This window comes from Tubulanus polymorphus, chromosome 2 (genome assembly GCF_964204645.1).
Source record: "Tubulanus polymorphus chromosome 2, tnTubPoly1.2, whole genome shotgun sequence".
Taxonomy (NCBI): domain Eukaryota; kingdom Metazoa; phylum Nemertea; class Palaeonemertea; order Tubulaniformes; family Tubulanidae; genus Tubulanus; species Tubulanus polymorphus.
In genome coordinates, this window is record NC_134026.1 from 15,759,944 (window position 1) to 15,772,338 (window position 12,395).

At 36.5% G+C, this 12,395-nt stretch overlaps 1 protein-coding gene across 7 annotated transcripts in view; it reads right to left on the minus strand.

Moving 5' to 3' along the window:
- The window catches only part of LOC141899431 (spermine oxidase-like), a 59,088-nt gene that overhangs the window by 14,968 nt on the left and 31,725 nt on the right, over positions 1–12,395 (minus strand). For 6 of the 7 annotated variants that reach the window (XM_074785732.1, XM_074785730.1, XM_074785728.1 and 3 more), the window contains 2 exons: positions 9,307–9,421; positions 785–1,745 (listed from right to left, as the gene is read on the minus strand). In XM_074785732.1, coding sequence (XP_074641833.1) covers positions 1,569–1,745; positions 9,307–9,421 — 292 coding nt within the window. In that variant the 3' untranslated portion in view covers positions 785–1,568. The remainder of the gene's footprint in view (positions 1–784; positions 1,746–9,306; positions 9,422–12,395) is intronic. The other variant, XM_074785735.1, reaches the window with a different exon arrangement.

Below are 12,395 nucleotides of genomic sequence, written 5' to 3' on the forward strand. Positions count from 1 at the left end.
TTTATCTTGAATCTGATTGGGCCAGTTATTGAGATGTAGGTATGTCTAGGGTAAATACATAAAAAACCAAATATCAAGAGAACTCATTTTCCAAACTTACCAAAATAAATGGATTCCATCTGCTTAAGGTTATGCAAATGAATGAAGAATGAAAAGACAGAAGTAAAGCGAAAACAATAGCCCGCTGGGACTTAAGAAGTTCCAAATGGGCTGAAAATGAAATGCAAAATAACTGATACTGGCAAAATAGTCATACAAAATTCCTAGTAAATCCACCACCTAGTTATTTGAATATTTTATCACCCAGGAAGAGATTGATGATTTGAGATGAAACTAAGTATTTCTCTAACAGCTATATATCAGATGGCACCTTTCAAATTTGTAAAACCTAATAACCATCAGTTATCAGTACAAATCAACTAACTTCTGGAAATAATTTGACACTTCATAAGTGGAATAAAAGCATAATTAAGTGAAAATGAATTTTGTCTAATGGAAACAATTCAAAATGAACAAAATATGTGTGCACTTTTGAAAGTATAAGGCAACACCATATAACACGTCATCTGTGGCATTAGGCAAAATAACAGGAGTCTGGTTACTTTTGGCTATTAAGACTCCAGATAACAAAAAATTTCAAGCACATGTACATTAAAGACACTGTATGAATAACTAGTAATAGCTCACTAGTCCTCTTTATTATCCCATATGGCTCCATGACTATGAATGTTTTGAGAAGAGAAATAAAAATCAGCTAATGAAGCTTTTCAAATCAATCACTCACATCTAATGTGGAGTCACTGCACTGAATAACTTGGTGGTCATACACCAAAATGTCTTTTTTTCAGAATCCAATGTATCCAAATTTCCATTGTGTAATAGTCAACCTAGGATTTCGACGCTTTTGTTTATGTACTGTAAGTTTATATGCTACGTTACTTCTGTTTTCTGTTCATTCCACCTGATGATGGCTGTTAGTCAACAGCCGAAACGTTGTGGTTTCGTTTCAATAAATTATTTCATATAAAATTGGAATTGTGAGACTTCTTCGATTATCTACAGTGTACACGGATTAGAGTGTTACATTTGATTACTAGATCATAGATAACAAAGTCAAAAAGTCAAGAAAATGTCACTGAACAGATCCGGTTGGCCAGATTTTATTTTCATTTTATGCCAATTGATATTGCTTCATTATTCATTAATTAAAGGACCTGGCTGGCTATGAGAAACAAGGTACCTTTTTGAGCCTCAATCAGTCACCTTCACTTGCCATATGAGACTGATGACTCATACACCGAATGGGATGGACAGCCACTAGATACACAAAACTATAATAACCCTAACACATTGCGATGGGTAACAACAAAGTGTAAATAACTGAATGAAGCGATTCCAATATTTTGCATGATGAATATAATGGTATCATCATATGATATATGGTAACATACTTCATGATCTATAAATTCATGCATATCTCAAGGGAATTGGTTGTTTCATTCAAATTGCACTTGAAAGTGTAGATAAAATGTCCCAAAGTTTTCTAAAAAACTAACACTATTAAAGTGTCAAAAGAATTTTACAGAAGATTCTGTACTGACATGAGGCTCTTCTTCTTCACTGTCATTCGTAACCATATAGTGATTAATGATTCTCTCCGCTTCACGCTGCCCACTCAATAACGCACCATGTGTAGTAGAATAGAAAGATGTATGAGTTGCTTCCCCAGCAAATAATAGAAGTGGCTGTAAGATAAAGAGAAAATTTCAAAGTAATGAATGACATTCAAACAAACAATGATCGCATCAAATTATTACAAAAACTATAGAGTAAACTGAACGCGTTTGACACTCGTTAGGGATGAATATCCGTTTCAGAATCACACGTTTCGCTACACGCTTATGAGTGCAACGAAACTTCTAACGCTCCCATTAGACGTTTATAATGTAACTGCATGTATTTTACCATGTAGTCATCCAAATACAAGAAGTTGCACTCGAAAAGAAGGGAGCTGCTATTACTACATATGTGCATTTGATGTACGCGCGCCAGACGTGTTGAATTTGAACTGAGGTAGTAACTAGTTGATTCGCGTTTCTATTTCGCTTTATCAAAAACCAAAACGCAACGATCTCCAACGATCGCCGGACGCGTTATGAGTTATGTTACTTCTAGGCTGTATTGTAAGGCCCATAATCAAGCAGCTGATAAGTTATGATATCCAAGTGTTCGAAGATGTTTAAAGATCTGAATTTTCAGCTTTCCACTGAAAACAAGTTTTAATGACCAAAATACAAAGTATCACAGAAAGAACTCAATATACGATTGCACACATTACTTGGTGACATTGACAAGAGAAGAAATGAACAGGGACAAGAGCTGATAATGGAAACCTAGGTTTTCATTGAGAAAAGAATTGATGCTTGAAGGCCAATTCAACAATGTGGCATTGTGGTGTTGGAAGGAAAAATTATATTTTTTCGCTAATGCGAACTTTAATAAAATGACTTCAATTAATGATGATAAAACAAGTATTCCAGTCGTGTAAATATCAGACTCATCTCTAAAAAAATTCGATGCTGTCAGTGAATCAGCCATGTGGCGAACACAGAAGTAAAATTCCGCATTTTGAAACCACATTTTTTCATTTGAAACCACATTTCACAATAAATCGTTATATCATACGCCTTGAATATCAGTATTCGCGCTAGAAATGATGAATATCAACCTAATCAATCGTGCCGCCATTTTGTTTGTGAAATAAGGCGCACCAGCTGATCCACCTCGTTTGATGTTATGACGTAATGATGAATGTCAAAACCAGGTCAACACAAATTTTATAGAACCAAGATTTTGAGGGGTTTCGAAATCGGTTTGAAAGCCCATAACTACCGAAACCAAGCCTCGGATGTTGGCGATGTAAAGTTCTTCCGACGCAAATAGCATTGAATTTTCACATGTGTTATTTTGGACAATTAAAGATGCTGCATTAAAAAACATGCTCAAATAAATCCAATTTTTGAAACTTTTTGGTAAATTTAAAAAAAAAATGAAACCCATGGCTTTCTACTTTGCAGGGTTCATAGCCTCCAGGCCCAACTTAATTCAAGTACTTTCAAGGACCTATTTCAGCAAAATTCAAGTACTATTTTCTGAAAAATACCATATAAACACTAGTATTTAAGGCGAATTTATTGCAATGAAAATTCCTTTATTGCAGAAATTTAAAAGAAGTACAAACGCAAATCATCATAAAGAAACATCCACGCGTAGCAGAGCACTTGATAACTTTGGAATCTTTCAGCTTTATTTTAAGAAAGATTTACTACATGTATCAGAAATAAATAACTTTAAAACAAGAAATCTGTGAGCCTTTCAACGGAACTACAGGTAGACCTCGCCATCAAAAAGCCATACTATCGAATGCAAAAATAACAAAATTATACAAAATTAAATTACAGCTCATCGACCTATTTACAATCGATTAATTTGCTCCTTTTGAGTTTCGATGGCTGAAATTACATCGGCCAACTCATGTGACTTGTCTTTAGCCAAATTTCTCATGGTCACAGATTTTAAAATGAGCTCACGAGTTTCACTTTGTTTGCGAGATTTCACCTAGCTTCTGTTGAAATTGGTCTGCGTTGAATCCAACTTTTGTATGATTCATGCACCAACCAGGCGTCAGAGAAATGGCACTTTCCCATACTGGCCTATCTAATTTTGAATCCAACAAATTTCGATGACCGGCTTAAACGTCTAAATGATAACAGCTTAACGCTTAATCATGATCAGCTCGGGATACCCTGACATAAAAAATCACTTTTCGATAGTAAATGCTCCAAAGATCGTCAAAATCAAGAACGGTCTTTATATTAATTTGAGGTCATTATCTACTACCAATAATCTATTAAGAATTATTTTTAAGTATTTTGTTTGTTTATTTCATCACAACGGCATTTGTATATACGCGGCGCGCGGTAGCGGTAGTGCCGCCACGTGTCTACTAATAGATTTGTATACGCATTGTCAGCAGTGAGCCACGTGCCTAATACATTTGTACTGTATATATACACAAGTCAGCAGTGTATACGAGTCTATAGCACGCTGACAGTACAGAGTCACAGCACTCTCACACGTGGTTGGCAGTGCGCAATAACGAAATATAATTTTGCATAATCCGTTCAATTCGCCCATTAATAGTGAAATTAGAGGCTAATGAAATTGTGTTTGAGTGTGCTAAAAATAGCTTCGAGCATAGTGTATTCAGCATACGAATGATCATCGATCGGCCAGACCTTTGACATAGGCTCGCGATAAAAATTGCTTCAAAAGGCGGAACTCCTCCAAACGACGGAAAATTACCATCCCTGAGTTAATTTTGAACCATTTCCAAACTTTTAAGAAACTATTTCATCAACATTCTAAATTCTAATTGGTATACGAGCGTAGCCTAACACAAATCAATATTTCATTTCATCATGGCAACCTTGAACTCTTTAACATCGTCAGAAAGTGTATTCTGTGTATAAGTTGACCTACATTTTTTGGACATGATTTTTGGTCTCAAAAACTCGCCTTATCCACCGGAAAATACGGTAGTGCAAAGTAAGAAATTCATCATCTAACAAGCAGGCAATTTTGAAAAGTAGCAAAATATTGAAGTTAAATCCTAGATTGGATGCTGAAGGAATTTTACGGGTTGATGGATGATTGCAATTTGCCAACGAAATAGCTTCGAGCGTAGTGTAATGAGCATACGAATGATTAATGATCGAAACTTGCTGTCCCATAATTCTAGCTTGAAGTAACCACGTCACCCGACTAGTAATCGAAAGGTAGGACAATGAAGGACACCACGCCATCGAAGAAAATCACCTGCTGAATAATATCAGAGCCAGATTCTTGATACCTAGTTGCAGAGAAGCAGTCAAGGGTTACAAGCACAAATGCTTTGGCTGTAAAAGGCGACGATCAAAAGCTTCCGAACAGATTATGGCACCACTGCCAAATTATCATTTAGATATACCACTGTGGACTACGAAGGGCCATTCATAACTAAACAAGGAAGAGGGCGCTTTAGGCTAAAGAGATATCTTTGTTTATTTACATGTCTGTCGTTGAGAGCTGTACATCTAGAAATAGCTTCTGATATGGAAACAGACACCTTTCTACCAGCGTTCTTTCGATTTTGTCATCGTCACGACAAGCCTGAATTAGTGATATCTGACAACGGTACGAATTTTGTCGGCGCTGATAGGGAATTAAGAGAATTATTTGATCGTCTACAAAAAACGAAAATTATCGACACAGCTGCGACAAAAGGCATCGAATGGAAATTCAACGCTCCACAGGCCCCACACTTAAGTGGAGTTTTTGAGTCGATGGTGAAAGCAGCAAAGCAAGCTATAAAATCTGTGTTGACCAATGCCTAGATAACAGTTGAAGAATTACTAACCGCCACGACATGTGCAGAAGGAATTCTGAATTCTCGGCCATTACCAGAACTTAAAGCCAATTCAGATAACATAAATGTTCTAACTCCGAATCATTTCATAATTGGTCAGTGTGGGGGTCAAATTTCCCCTGTATTTCCAATCTGTAGTAAATAATCCGAGAGATGGAGAAGCGTTAAAGAACTAGTTTTACATTTTTGGCGCCGTTGGCAAACGATGTAGTTATTATCGATGGCGATTTGTCACGTAGAAATTGGCTCTAGGTCTTGTTACAGAAGTATATATCGGGAAAGATGGTAATATACGCGTCGCTCAGGTGAAGGTCAACGGTAAATTGTAAAAACGATCAATCAGTAGACTATACCCATGGTTCCCACACTTCCTTGTTAATAAAATTCCCACATTTTTCCCAAATCATTTCTCATTACTCCCAAATGCAAATGTCAGGAGATCCTAGGTGGACTCGGCATTTTGCAATTGACGTTATGCAGGGAGAGCTAGATCTTCAGTGTGCTATTCACCAAAACAGGATTTCCTCCATGACCTGGGGCAAGTCCTTCTTGTTACCTTTGTTGTAGAAAAAAGTTAACAATGAGGTAGGTCGGACAGCAAGATTTTAAAGAAACTTTCATGGAAAAGAATTCAAAAACAGCCTATTGGAATTCTGATCTATCATGTACTTGACTAGAGAATAGATTTATGATTATCATTTTTTATTACAAAAAATAGAAAAACCAAAATTGAATTAATTTTTGCTCATTCCAGCTGATGTAGTCTTACAGACTTTGCATTTAGCAAAACTTTTGTCAGCTTGATCTTCTTGCAATCAGTCCTTGAAATCATCGATTGTTTGCCATGTCAGCTGAAACGTGCAAGGCATTGTCGCTGAAATTAGAAAAAATATGGAACAATGTTGAGCAAATGTATGAGAATGCGATCCACTGGATACAGTCTACTCTCAAAGTTGCAGAGAACCCACATGATAAATAAATGGGGAGCACCATAACAAATCCAATTAAAACTAACCAAATGACCTAGAAAGGGCAATGTGATTAATTATAACTAGTTTGAAAGAGTTCACAGACTGATCATAAAAGCCAACTGCTAGCTGTACCAAAATCTGGGCCTGGGCTAGTCTGACGGATGGCCAAGTGGAACAGCGAAAAGATTTAGCCGCCTGTTATCCATTCTGAAACTGTATAAAACATATAATCTAAGAAAGCAAGAATTCAACTATTTTGAAATGAACTATACTTTTAATTGAGAAGAAAGGCAGCTGAGACACAAATTTGCAAGATCGATTTCAACAGGTTTTCAAAAATGCGATTTACACAGTTATGTTTCAATATCATTAGTAAAAATGAAATGACAATTATGGGCCACCGTACTTTGCGGTTAATTCAATATTTTACCGCCAAACCATCAACATGTGTTATTTGTGTCAAGCACCTCCACTGAATATTTAGGCAGAAAAAATATATAATTTCCCTGGAAATATTGGGTTTGAGCAATGCCTAAGTGTCTGCAACTAGCTGGTTTCAAATAAGCTGGGCCCTGCCTAATTGGTGTCGAGAAATGTTACCAGTGACAACAATAAAAAAATGAAACTAAATTGTAGGCCAGGAATTTTCTTGTTTGGAATATTAATACACATGTTAATATGGACGCAGCATGTATATCAGTTATCAGTTATATCAGCATGTATATCAGTGTGAAGACGTAGTCTATATCTTCACACAAAAAATCAATACTGTGCCATTCATTCATCATTACACTCGCAGTACAGGGATTGTATTCACAGGCGCACGACGATGTTTCTTATGAACGAACGCATTTTTGAAAATGCCTACAAGTGGAGAGAAGTGCTTGATTGAAACTTCAATCTTTCATCATAATATTACTATTGGAATGTAAATAAATTTGATCATCTATTTTGAATGAGAAGATTGTATTTACCACTAACTTGACGCTGTTTTCCTTCTATTTTCACCTGGATATCTTTCAACTTCTCTCGCCGATGAACAGACACGCACACAGTACAGAGGTGAACAAAAGCACGTGGAACATCGTTAGTTCAAGCCGCAAAACATATACTCGTGAAAATACAAACCCTGGCTGGAATCGGTCTCTTGGAATCATTGAATATCTTTTCATTTTTAAACGACTGGCCATTTTTCCCAACTTTTCCCTAATTTGGTGGGATTTTAAAAAATTCCCTTTTATTTCCCAACCGGGAAATCTGATTAGAAAATTCCCAAGTTTTTCCTGTTTTCCCGGTAGTGTATGAACCATGTATACCAACTGGTAGAAGCTTAATAGTATGTGTTCGGTTGGTAGTGGCTTGAGTCCAGTTTACCGCACTCAGGAAAAGAATAGTAAGACTCTCCTTCCCTCCACTGGTCTTGGGGTCACAGTTTAGGCAACCGGGAGTAACCCCTGTAGCCTACCATATGTATGGGTTACTACAGTGCTGGCCTGGCGACCAGGGTGAAGAAAGTTAATGGTTGTGCTGGCCCGGCGACCGGGGCGAAGTGGATCTCTACTCGAACTATAATTTATAATTAATGAAATTCATTATATTACAAGGTTAAAGGCCTTTTTATGAACCAGCAAAATCGAAATAGATTAGCTATTTAGATTATATAGCCGATTAGTGTCAATTAGCATAACCGGGTATGTTGGTTGATAAAAACGCCAGGTAGAAATTATTCAATTATGGCCTACTCAGCAGCGACTTCTACCGAGAACACCATATCGGTTGGATTAGATAATCGGCATACTTGCTCGCCGAGCGAGTATGCTGAGTATGCTAATCGATTATGATAACCAATGTTCATAAAAATGACGGATTATGACATAATCCATGCTCATAAAAACATTTTGCATACTCGAATATACTAATCGAGTGTTCATAAAAAGGCCTTAAGTTGAGTTAAATTTAGTTTAGGCGTTAAAGGACATTTTAGTTCCAAGATATATAATTTAGTAGTTAATTTAGTAGTTTCTATCGTGCTCAGCTTAAATTTCAATGTAATGTACTTGTTTATTCTTTTTCTGATTTAGCGCTCGTAAATCATTGAAGTAAGTGTAATCAAGTTAGCTTTCATTTTGTTTACTATGCATCTCGTTGCAAATTTATTTCATAGTAAACAATTACTTGCGATAGATGCATTTTAGGCAGCTAGTGCAGAAATACAGATAATGTGTTAGTTCATGAATGACTCACTGCTGATTTTACATTCATATATTAGTAGTACAATGTACTTATAGACATAGTAGTACATTTGCTTAATAATTTATTATCATATAGATCGGATACTTTATTTAATACCCTTCTTTAAATTTGTCCATTGCCAGTTATTACAGCAATTTTCATTAATTAGATTGATTTAATTTCTGATATTCCCTCTGGATATATCAGGGAGGGAGGTGTTCCCAAGATTATTCACATATTTTGCACATTACGGCTCTGCGGCCTTCTGACCCATATAGTTTTTCTTGTTAGTCACGTGTTATAAAAAGAGTCATCATCGTAGCATCGGACAAAACACATCGTTTTCTTTCGTTATTTGTCTTTTGTATCTAATTCAATCCTATCGGATAGGATATCGTTGTGGTGGACAATCGCCCCCACACAACACCATAGCTTAATTTTCTTTTATCCAAATTCGAACTATGGACAAACAGATGAACAGATGGACACATATAGGCCTAGAATGCATATGACCAGTCCCTTATCCATATCACATCGCATAATTTTCTTTGAACAACGTCATTCATTTTATTCTGTGGACATTCGAACTGGAAAACCAATATGTCAGGACATTTGATGAATGAAAGCACCGATTACCTTGCCACTTGAAGTACAAATAGGTTCCTGCAAAGCTTCAATATCATCTATGCTAGATCCAACAGGTATATATGTATAAGCCCCACGGGAATAAGGATGATGGTACCAAGCAGTTCTGGAATAGAAAATATTTTTTAAATTGAGACACCCTACAGTTATAGATCAAGTGTAGTGTATTCATCAAAATTGTAATTATGATCTCATTCAATTGATAACCAACCCATATACCAATAATAAATGTTATTCTTTCAATTAAAACTGAACTTGAATAAATACACACGTTTGAAAAATGAATTACAGGTGCGCAAATTTTCTGAACACGCAGCATCGACTATTTGCTATACATATGACGTCAAACGAGCTATAAAGTGAATACAATGTGCACTGTTCACACATAGCAGTTTTAGTTTTATTGATTTTTTCCTACTCGATGCCAACTGAATTCATGATTAAGCATTGGTACCAGTGGTATTATCATTATTTACATCAGAACTGTAATTCAAATATAATCAAAATATGACACAATTCTCTTACCTTCAATCGGCACAGTAGCGCCGACAAAGTAAACACAACTACTAAGACGCTCATTAGTGTTTCCTATGCCTCTAAAGAGACATACCCAATGCTGATGAATTTTCTACCCAATAAAGCCGGTCATATAAGACAAATGGGGATAACTAGGTTCCAAATTCCATGAATATTAACCCTTTCAGCTCTGGCCATATAGCAACACACTGTACTGAGACAGAAATCGAAATTGTTGGTGATTTTACTAGAACCCCTGGTATAAAGATACCGTTAGTGTTATGAAAGGTGTAGTGCACCCACAGAGGGCAAACATTTTGGTGATTAAAAAAAATTAAGTTTTATACTAATCAAGTGCGTCACGTAACCTAATAGAGCATAACCTAGCATAAGTTTATTCATACTGTTATAAATTCATACTGTTATATTTTTATAGAAATTTATTGTATGAAATTAAGGACCATGATGGTCTATTTCAATAACTTAAACTTAAACTTATAAAAAGCAGTTCCTTTTAAACATTCTATGATAATATTTGTTTTGTTCGCGGATATCAATACCACGAAAATTCAACAGGGCTTATTTATTTATTGTACCGGTACACATTTTTTTATATTGTATTGAATTGGTCCGGTCCATTAGGCCACATCGGCGGTCATACAAGTTAGCGTCAGAAGGTGTCAGCGTCGGTGTTATCTAGTTGTCGCCGATATCAAACGGTCTCAAGTGCAGTTTGTACATCACATACATTACAAATTGGAGGTCCCTTGTACATCACATCGTGACGGAGCAGCGTTGGTGATGTCATAGAAGAAGACAGTCAGTTGAAAATACCTACCCACTGCACCGATAAAAATTGTCAGCAGCAGTGACAGTAAGGGGGAGTGATGGTACCGTCGCAATTATGTTTTATAATGGTTATTAGATGTCAATTTCATATGTGAATTGTAGTCCCCATCTGATCTCATGACTCGCCAGACAGATTTGTCACTCCTCTACTAGGCCTTCCCTCCTGCACAGTTAACCCTATAGGCCTAGGCCTAACTTGTGTATTGGTTATTTCACGGAGATGCCATCTTGAATCGGTCGAGCACCTTGGGCCTTATACGGTTTTTGTATCTAGTCGACTACTTGTCGGAACTGATAATAACCGAATGCGCTTAAACTGCCAATAGGGAATGGTAAAAACACTGTATCTTCGTTATTCTCGATGTTATTTCGACAAAAACTTGGCACATTAGTACTTTGCACGTAGTAACACATGTGGGTCAACATATTCATGTTGTGAGTTGATTTCAGGTGAAATCTTTGCACACATTCCTTGTACGACATTCTATCCAGAAAGGCAGAAACCCGTTACCGCTGGTTGCAGCTATATTAAGGGTTTCTGACACTTTTGCAGAGACCTTATTGTAATTGTACTGATTATCATTAGGGTTTCTGCTGCCTTCGCAGAAACCGTATAGTAATTGAACTGCTTATTAGGGTTTTCTGACTTTCGTCGAAAACCCTCTTGTAATTCTGTTGATTATTATAATTATTTACATATTTTCCACTATTTTTCATGACATAAAATTCATCTTCTCTCGCATTCGACAACTAACAGCTACTAAGCAGAATGTAGAATATCACTGATAGAAATATCACGCTCCGAATCTGCACGTGGATTCTATGTATATACTGTACATCATATTTTAAACTTCAAATTGCTTACTGCAAGGCAACACCGGTTGTTTTGTACGCGGATATTAATATTACATATATTCAATAGGTTTTTATCTATTATTGTTTATCTATTATTTATTTATTGTATGCATTTTTATATTGAATTGAATTGGTCCGGTCCATTAGGCCGTAGATATTCCACTTATGTTCCGCATTTGTAGTCTTCAGCTTTCTGATTAGCGTCAGAAAATATCAGCGTTGTGTTACCTTGTTGTCACCTATATTAACAGGCTTTAAGTCAGTTGTAAATACCTACCCACTGCACCGATAAAGACGATTGCATTATAGCAGCAGTGATAGTAAGTGATGGTATCCTTCGTGATTTTATTTTTACGATAGTTATTGGACGTCAAATTCATTGAATTGGAATGAAGTTTCCATTTCGACTTGTCACTCATTGGCCTTCTTTCCTCCTGCATAGTTAGCGCTGTTAGTTCGGATTGTTTATTTCACGGAGATGCCATTCTGAATCTGTTGATTCCCAACAGCGCCTTAACTGTTTTTGAATGCCTACCCCACCCGGAATTCTGTTCTGACTCAAATTAGACTAATAAGATATACGTAGATTCAAATACGATAGCCAAATTATGCTGTCATTGTAAAATTTTTTCGCTCACTTGTGCACTGTTCCCTAAATTAAAGCATGCTTGCTTGCAGGAGTTAAATCGCCTCCTGCCGAAGCTCACACCAACACAAACCCTGCTGCAGACCTTATTGCTGTATTACTCCGGTCTAAGATTTCCTGGGTGGACATGTTGCCACTATAGCCTTTATCTAGTGAATCAGATGTTTAGTATTGATAGAGCGAACCTGCCAGCGAAAAACAACGCATCTGATGT